Source organism: Nicotiana sylvestris, chromosome 6, assembly GCF_000393655.2.
Source record: "Nicotiana sylvestris chromosome 6, ASM39365v2, whole genome shotgun sequence".
Taxonomy (NCBI): Eukaryota; Viridiplantae; Streptophyta; class Magnoliopsida; order Solanales; family Solanaceae; genus Nicotiana; species Nicotiana sylvestris.
In genome coordinates, this window is record NC_091062.1 from 201,390,873 (window position 1) to 201,403,970 (window position 13,098).

The window sequence follows — 13,098 nt, forward strand, 5'->3', positions numbered from 1 at the left end:
TATTTCCAAATAGACCCCCGATATCCTCTCCTCCAAAAACTTCTCACCTTGCTCCTGGGGAGACTCAAACTCACAACCTCTTGATTGGAAGCGGAAGTTGCTTACCATAAGGCAACCCCAATTGTCTTTCATATGAATTTAATCTAAAGATAAAATGGAGTGATTTGTTAGGTACAACTGCATAAACAAAGACATAAAGAGGACCACAGATTTGTGCCTGTCAAGTTGTTGATATATAAATAGTATAATAAAGACAGAGCCTAGGTGGTTTCCCATCAGAATGGCGGATATTACTAGAACAACTATCAACCTCATAGCTTCATTTTCTTGATTCCATTTCACAAATATTCAAGAACAAAGATAAAAGTTTCTACTTTGTAGTACAGAGTATCTAGCTTCATCTTTAAAAAAGCTGTGTTCTTTCTTGATATTATTGAACTGAAATGGCTGTGGCTATGGTTTCTTGTGGGATGTGCACTAGTTTAAAAGTTATAGAGAAGCAACCCATTTTAAATCCAGGTTTTTTTAATGGCTCTTTAGCTTTGAATCCAGGTCAGAGACTGTGCATTAACCCCAAGAGGTAAAGCTCCTGCCTTTCTACATTTTTGTTTTTATTTGATTATTTGGTTGCATATCCCCAGCTTCAACATGGACTTTCCCTTAGTTAATTTGATATAATTTGAATTTTCTATAAATGGAACGTATCTCTGCAATACCAATTGGTCTTCTTTTTTTTCTTTTTTTTTTATAAATCTTTGCTCATGGTTCTTCGTTTTATGATGGTATATCGTCTCTTTTCCCCTTCTTGAGCCTTGAGCCGACGGTCTCCCGGAAATAGCCTCTCTGCCCCTCCTCGGGTAGAGGTAATGTTTGCATACACATTACCCTCTCCAGATTCCACTAATTACGCTGGGCCGTTGTTGTTCATGGTTCTTGGCAGTAATTGTTGAATACTAATTAGCTTCTCTAACCACAATATACTAAATGCAGCTTGATAAGTGCTTTACTCTTTGATTGATGTTAAGGAATTGAATTCTGTAGTTGGTTTTACCTCAAACATCATTTCATCTTATTGTGCCGAGGGTGGGTCTATCGGAAACAGTAACCTCCCCGACCCCATTTGTGGGATTTCACTGGGCTGTTGTTGTATTTTGTGATCAATTGGTCAATTGGGAAAGAACAAATTTCAGAACTTGATAATATTTGAATAATGTTGCAGCCTCTTAAAGTTCATTAATTTATATGGACTTGGAATTTCTGCAGTATTAGATGGGTAATAAGTGAAATCAATCTACTCTGTCCTTTCAGGTTAGCTTTATCTGGGAGTACAATTATTCCAAAAGCATCCTCAGCTACAGCTGTGGAGGTATCCGACATACTACAATTGATTGAAATAGTTGTTCCTTTTATTCCCCATGAAGTTTAGATATTTAGTTTTGATTCATGAAACGGGACAAGCAGGAGGGAAGTCCACAAGAGACTAGTGCAATTCCAACACCCAAAGTCATAATTGATCTGGATTCAGATCCAGATGCAACAGTCGTTGAGGTTACCTTTGGGGATCGCCTTGGAGCGCTTCTTGACACAGTAAAAATCCATTCTCTTATGATTCTGAGTGTTAAGTGCTATTGCTGCCAGTGCTGGTCTTGATTTGCCTAATGTATTTCAGATGAATGCGCTAAAAAATCTTGGGCTGAATGTTGTCAAGGCTAATGTCTGTCTTGATTCATCTGGGAAACATAACAAATTCGCCATCACAAAAGCGTAAGTTCATCGTGGATCCACTATTCTATTCCTCTTGTAGTTTCCTAGTCCTTGCAAACTATCAATCACCAGATATCTGAAAACACTTTCAAATGAATCTTTTATTATGAGTTGTAACGGCTTTAGTTCCCCGATTGAAATTCTGATTGTTTCGCTATTGCAACTTGTTTCTAGCTGTACTGGTAGAAAGGTTGATGATCCAGAGCTGCTTGAAGCAATTCGTTTGACGATCATCAATAACATGATGGAATACCATCCGGTAAAAACTTCAATAAAGTTGTTGAGCATTAGTTGCTTGATCCAGTACCTTCTGAGGGATTCATATATAGCTGCTTCTTCTTACTGCATATTTTCTGGTGCAGGAATCTAGCTCCATGTTAGCTATGGGGGAAGCTTTCGGTGTTTTTCAACCATATCAGAAGGTTGTTAATTGCTTGTATATGCTGTCCACATCTTGAATATGTGCATACACCATTAACAAGAATATGCACATCTGTATTGGTTATTTTGAACATCATGCGTGCGTCAGTATCTGTTTTTGTTTTTTGGTATTTGATATGGTATTTTGGTATTTGGTATTGTATTTGGTTTATGTTTTCAAAAAAATTAGGTATTCGGTAGTGTATTCCAGGGGGTGGGGTGAGTGGGGGTGGGGTTGATTTTCTGAATGTGCTAGGTTCCTGCTTGTCTTTGCATCGCTAGTAATGACTGATAGCTTTTTTGCTAGTACAAATCTGATTCAGAAACCAAGGCTTGATTTGCTTAAGTTATATTTTATTTTGTTGTTTGTCGAGAAAATTTTCAGATTGATGTGGACATAGCGACCCATATCCATATCTACGACGATGGTCCTGAACGGAGGTAACGTTAGATACATCCTTTTATTGGTATTTTATCAGTATAGGCCAATTCATGGACTGCTGGACTCAATATTCAACCCCATTAAGTGATCCATTACGTGAACAAGTTGAAGTGAATAGCAAAATGCATCTATTTTGCAGCTTACTCTGTGTAGAGACAGCAGACAGACCTGGATTGATAGTTGATCTTGTCAAGATCATTACTGACATAAACGTTGATGTTGAATCTGGAGAATTCGATACTGAGGTAAGAATACTACAGGAGTTTTTCCAAATCATTTCCTAATAAACTTTTTAGGCTGTAGTTGTGCCAACTAATAAGTAATAAGTAGCAGCAGCAGTAGCTTAGCAATGAGTCAAAACTTTATCTTGGTGCAGGGATTGCTAGCTAAGGCAAAATTTCATGTCAGCTACAAGGGCAAAGCTCTGATCAAGCCCCTTCAACAGGTAACTGACCGGTGGAACCAATATGTAATTTGATTTATTAGACTTTGGTAGCCTGAAGAAAATTATTGACAAATTTCAATCTTAAACCTTTGCAGGTTCTTGCAAATAGCTTGCGTTATTTCTTGAGGAGACCAACAACAGAGGATGCAAGTTTTTAATACAAAATATGCCGAATAAGTTAGAATTTGTCAATAGGGTTAACAAAGCACTTTCATTTATCAAGAACGAAACTTGCTAGTTTTTGTAGCATTGATCCATTCCAAGGTTTACACAGAGAAAATATGCATGAAATTTGGAGTCATAGTTTCAATGTGTACTGCAGTAACATTGTAAATTTGCTACCATCTATACGTCAATGATATACATTTCCAGAAGAGGAATGAGCCAATTATCAGTTATCGCTCATCGCTGCAATTTTAGCTTATCAGCTTTGATCACGTCCAACTACCTTATAAAAAGGACAAAGCGGTCGTTGCAAATATAATTCGGTTTACAAGTCCGGAGTCGAATCCCACAGAGAACTAAGGCTTAACTACAGTTGTTCACTATCACCAAGAATACAAGCTTGAACAATTTTTAACTTATAGATATTAAGATTCTTGTGTTTAACTAACTAACAAATTAAAATAATAAATTAACACTAAAGATACTACATGTTGGAGAAAAGATTAAGGAGGTCTAGAGTTATGATTTCTCTAATTGTCGGAATCCTTCCCGCTATGTCTTTTATAATTTCGCCTAAGTATTCTCTACCGATCATGAGCGCTCTGCGTGTTGTAATTCTCTCCCGAGTAAGTACGACAATTTACTAGACATACTCTCCCGAGTTACGTTAGCTGGCTTAAATTACAGCTCACTTAGATCACACCCAAGGTTTCGTTATCCCTAATCCCACCTTTAAACCCTTGGTTATTGATTCCTCACATACGTCGGGAGTGATGTTGTTCAACAACTACCTAAATATGCACTCTCTCCCGAGTAATACATACTAAATAGGCACAGCTAATTGAGGGCCCTTCAATCAACCACAAGAATAATATAGTAGAACAAATAGAGAAAATACTACGGCTCAATTATATAAAAACATAACAAGAATTTATCCTACAAAAGGTTCCATCAAAACCCTAGATAACAAATTAGCTATTCATAATAGTATGTAAAACTACAATACTAAAAGTAATAACCAACAATGAAAAATAGGAAGATGAAGGAAAAACTCGTAGAAGAATTTCCCGCCTTGCTCCTATTGTGTCTCTGCCTTCTTAGGTCGAATCTGTGTCTCAAATATGTCCAACCTCCTCAAAATTCCGTTTTCCCATGTATATATACCAAGTAGGATCGGGACCAAACAATTATTCCTTCTCCTAGACGAAAAAAACACTTTTCCCGGATTTAACTAGTGCGGCCGAGCTCGTGACCGCGCTAGTGACCTTGCTAGTGGCCGCGCATATTGCCTAGTATTCTGCCTGACAAGCGCGGCCACACACTTGACGCGCACTTTTCACCCTATTTTGTTTGGAATTTGGAAAAACGTAAAACATGAAAGTTGTAGCTCTTTGAGTTAGCTTTCCAACTATACTTTGTGGGGCCCAAATGGAGTTATGAGCAAAATGTTATATGCATTTTACTAAATAGTGTACAATATGCCTACTCGATTCGTCGTTCATTCTTAATAATCACCTGTTGATCCCCGACACGATCTCTGCTTAATTCCTTGGGCTTTTACTCAGATTTCAAAGCTCCAAATCACTTGAATTCATTCTATAACATCTATATAGCTCGGAATCACTCCTAGAAAGCATAAAACACACAATTAGTACAAGACACTAGCGATTAAAGCTCAAACTCAATTAAAATGCAGTAAATTTGAGTGTAATAAGCGACTAAAATACGTACTTATAGCCTATCATCAACACCCCACACTTAAACCATTGCTCGTCCTCGAGCAATCAAACTACACTTTATATAGACACGACCTTTTTTTAAATAATTCTCCTAACTCATCACACCAAGAATATTTAAAATAGACTAAGCACAAAAGTGTAACATCTTCACCTCAAGATTTGAGTCACAAGTACCACGTATTATTCACAACTCACCCACTTACTCTAACATAAAGATCACTAGCATTACCTTTCCTTCATGAATCAAGTGCCCTCACACAACAAAAGAGAGTAGTTCCACACAATAAAATTTAAGAGTACTTAGGAACTCAAGATAGATAGAAAGAACTCACTCACTCTCAGAAATAACATTCATATGCCACAAAAGATACACCATAGTCTTGCCCGTAGTGTATTACTTTACTAATCGAGCTCATTCAGTCTAGGATCAAGTAGGACTTTATTTGGTTCTAATGTAGGCTACGGGACGGATATGATACATTTAGATATAAGAGTGACTACACCTCCCTAAGTACTTTAATACATATACGTTAACATTCAAATCTCATACTTATGTCAAATCAAACTCGTCCTTCACATCAATGTATTTTACCTCAAACTTCTTTAAGCACAAGCACAATTACATCAAGAGTCACCACTTATCACGACATTTTCTTTTTTTTCCTTTTTTTAATTCATGTGGCTCTTTCTTTTTTAAAATAGTGCACCTTTCTCCTTATTTCATTAGTTCCACTCAAAAGCCAAACCAACCACTCCACACTTTAAATTTTATACACCTCATAACAATTCAAGTGCTCATGAGAGGTTAGAAGGTTCAAATAGATGGTTAATTCAAACAAATTGGTAAGGCTTGTAATGTGGTTGCCAAAGAAACAGGATCAAAGGCTCAAAGGGGTTAACTACGATATATGACAATTAGGCGGGTAAAATATACATATCTGGCTCAACAAAGAAACGCCTATATCACTTCTAAGACTGAACAAAACTACTATTTCGCTTTGTAAATACACGGGGCAAGTTCTAGGCATCAAATGCAATGCACAGAATAACACCCAAACCTCACACTCACATGGCACATAACTCACTCAGGATTGAATTCATCAAGACACTCTAGTCAAAGCAGTTAAGCAAAGTTAAAATCATACAATTTGAGGTACTTATACAAGAGTCAAAAATTGAGCCTAAGCGTCACAACCAAAGTACTCACTATTCTCAAGGCATAACAAAGTCAAGAGATATTGCTTCATTTCAAAACACAATACAATGGCTCCTATTCCTAAAAAAAAGACTAACTACACCCGGTTCAAATAAAACCCTTGGAAAAGAACCGCGGCACAAAGAAAAACCAAAGGGGAATTGCTACACTACCTAACAAAAAAAATCTTTTTGTTTTTTTTCTTTATACTTAAATCCCTCAAGAATATTATTTAATAGATCCATCGTCGGAAAAAGTACAATCTTTTCTATTTAAAAAAAATTATTCAATTAAACTAACACAACTAAAATAGCATAGAAAGTCACCCAGACAATCTTCTCACCCCACACTTAAAATTATGCATTGTGCCCAATGCACACCCATACATATAAGAGGGTAAAAGAAACTCCCTAGTAGGCTAAAGGCCGAAACATTAGCATCTCATGGGGTACTCAAACTTCTCTCAGGCCTAGTCCTTCGTGTGGTACCTCACACTTAGTTCTAACCATCTGGTTTGTTGTTGCATCCTTCCAATGGCTTTGCATTCCATGCTCCTAAAAAATAAAAAATCGACACTACAAAAATAATACAATTAGAAAAAACAAAAATAAAATAAAATAAAATAAAGCAGTAAGCTGGGTTGCCTCCCAACAAGCGCTTGATTTAACGTCGCGGCACGACGTGAATCACTTTTTCCCTCCACCTTGAACTTATGAATTGAGCCCCCAATTTGGCTTCAAGTATTCGGTTATGATCCAGGGGTGGAGGAACAAATATAATTGGCCCAAGAAACCATTGTACTATTTTACACTTCTTGGCTTTTAGATGAGGTACATAGTCCTGTCATTCTAGCAAGAAAAATTCCAGACTGTAGGCACCTTGTTCCTCATTCCTTGACTCCTCAATCGGCTCGGATGACTCTATCTCCATATTATCATCCAAGCCCAATGTGGAAAAATGTTTGGAGTGAGGACCAATGCACTCAAATACATGAACTTCAGAATTTTCAACATCCTCAACATCAATAATACTAGAGTCAACAAAATTTGTATCCTCAAAGTCCTTGACTTGCTCTAGTCTCACTTCTTCAACATCGACATCCTCAAATTGTAGTTGGCTAGGTTGTTGATGTTCTACTCTGACCTCCTTAATTAACACATCAAATTCACGCTTGGCTACTATCCCCAATATTGGCTTGTTGAGCATTAACAACTCCAACCGCTTGACTCAATTGAGCCTCCAAGTTGTGAATAGTTGCCTCTTGTCTCTCTATCTGCAGTTGTTTCTCATTATGGCTGTGCATGGATCGGATCGGATCGGATTTAGCACATTTCGGATTGAAATTTTGAATTTCGGATTCCACAAAATGCAATCAGAATCCGATCCGAATTATATCGGATTGGATCGGATTGCATAATTTCGGATCGGATTCAACAGTTCATAACAGAACAAAATTAACATAAACAACAGTTCAATTCAATATAGTTCTAATTCTTGTGAACATCAGTCCTAATCCACATAGTTCTTGGTCATCTCTATAGTTCTAATTCTTGTGAACATAGTTCTCGAACATCAGTCCTAATCGACATACACATAGTTAATAATTATAATTCAACAAGAAAAGGAAAGCTACAAATCCTAATTCTTGTGATAGAATCCATTACATAAACAAAATACAATCTTCATAACAAAACCAAATTAACTGAAATCTCAAATAGATGCCTAATGATCTTAAATCCTCAACCAGAATTTCTTAATAGACTACACAAAAGAGTTCCAAGTTCCAACTTCTATGGCCATCGCATTCAATCCTGATTCCTGGCGCGCTTTCAAGTTCTGCAACACTACACTTGTCAAAAATGAGAGGATTAGTAAATCACAACCCTAAGTAAATGAGAGAAACAGTGGTACAAGCAATTTCCACGCAGCAGCCTAATACTGGGCCGAACATTTCTCAAACTTCAAACACACTACAATTGTACAACAGAACAAAGTATGCAAGCATGTTGCAATATCCTTTTCAACAGAACAAAGTATCAATTTGGAAGAAATACCTTAGCAAATGACATATTAGCAAATGCTTCTTTTGGCTACTCTTGCTCTAGCATTTCAAACACTTGGTGTGGTATATGGTGATACGGGCACAAGCCCTTTATATGTTTTCTCAGATGTATTTAGCAAAGTCCACATATTACCATACAAATAGGAATGAAGGGTTGTTCATCTATAATTATCATACGTGCTAAAGCCCTCCTACATGCCTCTTGATCAAATTTCCAAGAGATAAGTGAGACATCACCTGTTTGACCTTTCGGTTGAAAAGCTAATTTTGTCTGGCTTATCTTCGGCTTGTGGGGATTGTTCGGACACTTGAGAAGATGTGATAGCAAATTGCTTGTATCACTGTTTTTGGTGTTAGCTACATATTCTTCTGGATAGTACTTGCATTTCGCCTTTTTAATACCCTCGCCATCAGTGAACTTACTGAAGTGTCGCCAAGCCACTGATCTTTCATTCATGGTTTTTCTTTTCTTCAAACCAGATTCAGATTCGACGTTGGTTGTGGAATCATTTGAAGCACCACTTTTACCACATTTTACAAGAGCTTGAACTTTATTCACCATCTCTACCTCATCTTGTATCTACGAAATAAAGCAAAAAATTAAAAGTAAAATCAGATTCAAAATAGTAGTATAGTATGGTCTATTTCTGTTTAAGAAAGTCAAGAGTGAAACCCCCAATTTATTTCATCAATTTTATCCAAGAAATAAAAGAGAACAAACACTTCCTTTAAGCTCTACGAAAGGGGGAGAAAGAGAGAGAGAACGAGATAGAAGGAGTGAGTCTTAGTGTCTTACCAGTGCGGTCTCCTTTCGCCAGAACATAGAGAAGAGATAGAGGAAGCGACGAGCGGGAGCAGCTTGAGGCGTGAAGTGAGCAGCAGTCTCTGGGTGTGGGTGGAGTCTGAGTCTCAGATAAGGCTTGACTTGTGAGAAAAGAACGAGAATGAAATAAGACCTAACCCTAAAAATAAAATTAGTATTTATACTTTCCCTAATAAATTCGGATTTCGGATCGGATAGGGTTCAAACTATACAAATCCGAATCCAATCCGAAAATTCGAAATTTTAATAAATTAGATCCGAATCCGATCCAAATATCTGAAATCCAAAATCCGAAATTGAGTGGTTCGGTTCGAATTTCGGATATCCGATCCAAATGCACAGCCTTATTTCTCATTATTTTGTTCTAGAAGGCACTTTAACCCTTGATCTCCTTCAGGTTCACATTCCCAGGTTCTTTGTTCCTATTAACTTCACAAGAAAAGGTAGAACCATCATAGTAAAGGGTTGGGGGAAGATAAGAAATATAAGCACAACCATAAAAGTGACCGTTTTTACCACCACACACATCACACACATTCCACAAATAAAATTGAGTTGGTACACATAACTCGCTCTCGGGAATATTTTGATAATTTTAATACTCGTGGTTTTCTTTACAATATTTATGAGGATCAATAGTAGAATTATCTACACCTAAATTCCTATAATTCCAAGATGTCATGTTTCTCAAATCAACAGTTATAAAAAAACAAAACAAAATAAAAGTTTAAACTTGAACCCTATCAATATATATAGCTACAACTACACAGTTAGTTCCCCGGCAATAGCGCCAAAATTTGATCACTCCCAACTATGCCTTATAAAAAGGACAAAGCGGTCGTTGCAAATATAATTTGGTTTACAAGTCCGGAGTAGAATCCCACAGAGAACTAAGGCTTAGCTACAGTTGTTCACTATCACCAAGAATACAAGCTTGAACAATTCCTAACTTATAGATATTAAAATTCTTGTGTTTAACTAACTAAACAACAAATTAAAATAATAAATTAACACTAAAGATACTACAGGTTGGAGAAAAGATTAAGGAGGTCTAGAGTTATGATTTCCCCAATTGTCAGAATCCTTCCCGCTATGTCTTCTATAACTTTGCCTAAGTATTCTCTACCGATCATAAGCGCTCTGCGTGTTGTAATTCTCTCCCGAGTAATTACAATAATTTACTAGACATACTCTCCCGAGTTACGCTAGCTGGCTTTAATTACAGCTCACTTAGATCGCACGCAAGGTTTCGTTATCCCTAATTCCACCTTTAAACCCATGGTTATTGATTCCTCACATACGTCGAGAGTGATGTTGTTCAACAACTACCTAAATATGCACTTTTTCCCGAGTAATACATACTAAATAGGCACAGCTAATTGAGGGCCCTTCAATCAACCACAAGAATAATATAGTTGAACAAATAGAGAAAATACTACGGCTCAATTATATAAAAACAACAACAACAACATAGTATAATCCCACTAATGGGGTCTGGGGAGGGTAGTGTGTACGCAGACCTTACCCCTACCCTGGGGTAGAGAGATTGTTTCCAAATAGACCTTCGACATCCTTCCCTCTAAGAACTCCCCACCTTGCTCTTTGGGTGACTCGAACTCATAACAAGAATTTATCCTACAAAAGGTTCCATCAAAAACCTAGATAACAAATTAGCTATTCATAATAGTATGTAAAACTACAATACTAAAAGTCATAACCAACAATAAAAAATAGGAAGAGGAAGGAAAAACTCGTAGAAGAATTTCCCGCCTTACTCCTATTGTGTCTCTGCCTCCTTAGGCCGAGTCTGTGTCTCAAATATGTCCAACCTCCTCAAAATACCGTTTTTCCATGTATATATACCAAGTAGGGTCGGGTCCATACAATTATACCTTCTCCTAGACCAAAAAGACATTTTTCCCGGATTTGAGTAGCGTGGCCGCGCTTGTGGCCGCACATATTGCCCAGTATTTTGCCTGACGAGCGAGGCCTGAGCGCGGACGCACACTTGGCGCACACTTTTCACCCTGTTCTGTTGAGAATTTAGAAAAACGTAAAACATGAAAGTTGTAGCTCTTTGAGTTAGATTTCCAGCCATATTTTGTGGAGTCCAAATGGAATTCTGAGCAAAAAGTTATGTACATTGTACTAGACAGTATACAATATGCCTACTCGATTCGTCGTTCGTTCTTAATAATCATCCGCTGATCCCGACACGATCCCGACTTAATTCTTTGGGCTTTTACTCAGATTTCAAAGCTCCAAATCACTTGAATTCATTTCATAACATCTATATAGCTCAGAATCACTCCTACAAGGCATAAAACACATAATTAGTGCAAGACACTAGCGATTAAAGGTCAAATTCAATTAAAGTACATTAAATTTGAATGTAATAAACAATTAAAATACATAATTATAGTCTATCATCAAGCTTAAATGGAAAGAGACCAAACAATTGTCCTGCCTATCAACTTAATTGAGAGAATATGAACTATTCATGTGGCCCTCTAGTAGGCCAACTCCTCCGGACTCCACTGTGTAGGATTACAACGGATATGTCCCTCTGGTAGGCCAACTCGCGGAAGGGACTTGAGATAGAAAAAATTGGACTTATCTTGTGTAAATATCTATCAATCGCGGAAGGGAATCAACAATGATTGTGTTCTTGATGTGATCTGCAATTTTTCATGTTAGCTATTATGAAATAATTTAACCACTCAATCCAAAGGTTTAAGACAGTAATGGGTAGTTAACGACGACATTATTAACATTTATGGAAAACTTTATACAACCAATGAGGAAAAAGTGTAATTTTTTAACCATTGCAACTCACAATTAAATTAGTCTAGTGTTGGAGGGGAGTTGGAGGGTGGGGGTGGGGGTGGGGTGGGGTAGAGTGCAGAGGTAGATCCAGGATTTAAATTTTATAAGTTTAATATCTGAGTTTTATAGCACTGAACTCATTATATTTTTAAAGTTATACGTTCATAGCTACCATTTATCGCAATATATATTGATGAATTTTTACACATAAATTATGCTTCGCATCAAAAGGACCGGGTTCAGATGAACCCGATACCATAAGTCTAGGTACGCCCTTGGACCGTGGGTGGGTGGGTTAGAGGGACGCCGGCAAAATGAATTTTGAGTGGCTGTCATTTTTTCACTTTAGATGAATCGAAGATAAGGCCTGTGAGCTATTAACTGTGTGTGGAGAAATTGTTTTTACCATATCTCAAGATTACAGTAAAAATCGTTGATCATTTTCAGTGAGGAATTCTTTTACTAATAGTAAAAATGGAAGGGGATAATGTTATGGTACTGATAAGGACCACAGACCAGTTAGATGGATAAGAGAATTATTGCACAACCAAAACCTCATCATGTTAGCAAAATGGATATTCAGTTCTGCAGTTGTGGATGCCATATCCAAAAAACTCTTTAATCTCTATTTTAATAATGATAAAGATATGCAAAGTTCTTAGAAGGAGCTAATGTCACGAGACGGAACTAAAAATTTGAAGTTTATAAGTTCTGAACTTGCAATAGAATCTATAGTTCATCTTAGTTACTAGGTATGAACTAAATATTTATATATTTAATAAATTTCTTAATACATATTACTGTTTCGTTGAAAATATTAAAGAATACTCTAGCTTCGTCCTTGGTTAATGATGATTGAAATTTATGTGTTACTTGCAACCAAATCCACTAGGTAAGCCTCTCCAGTGTTCTAAGGACTAACTATTAAAAGTGTGCTAGTGATCAGGATGAACACTATTTCTCATATTTCTGAAAATTATTTCTCACTGTTCCTTCAACATAATCTTTGTTGTTTTTCTCCAATTGATTTTCGGGTCCACGCGTTTGTTGACAATAGGGAAATGAAGGGGATATATATTAAAATTGAATGCTTCCATTTGGCTAAAATTCTAGTTTTCGCTGATAAAAGCAATTTTATCTTTAAAATTCTTTTACGTTATTATCAGTTTCAATGTTCTTTGGATGACTACTAGGACGCAACATTCATGATTAGACAT

The 13,098-nt window shown here is 36.9% G+C and overlaps 1 protein-coding gene across 1 annotated transcript; it reads left to right on the top strand.

The window, feature by feature from the left end:
- The first annotated feature begins 262 nt into the window (after positions 1-262).
- Positions 263-3,469, top strand: LOC104216710 (ACT domain-containing protein ACR11-like). The gene is made up of 10 exons (XM_070147804.1): positions 263-580; positions 1,309-1,366; positions 1,462-1,587; positions 1,670-1,764; positions 1,939-2,023; positions 2,127-2,186; positions 2,570-2,625; positions 2,766-2,871; positions 3,003-3,071; positions 3,167-3,469. Exons 1-10 carry the CDS (start codon positions 444-446, stop codon positions 3,227-3,229), a joined length of 855 nt encoding a protein of 284 aa, XP_070003905.1. The 5' UTR covers positions 263-443; the 3' UTR covers positions 3,230-3,469.
- Positions 3,470-13,098: the final 9,629 nt, after the last annotated feature.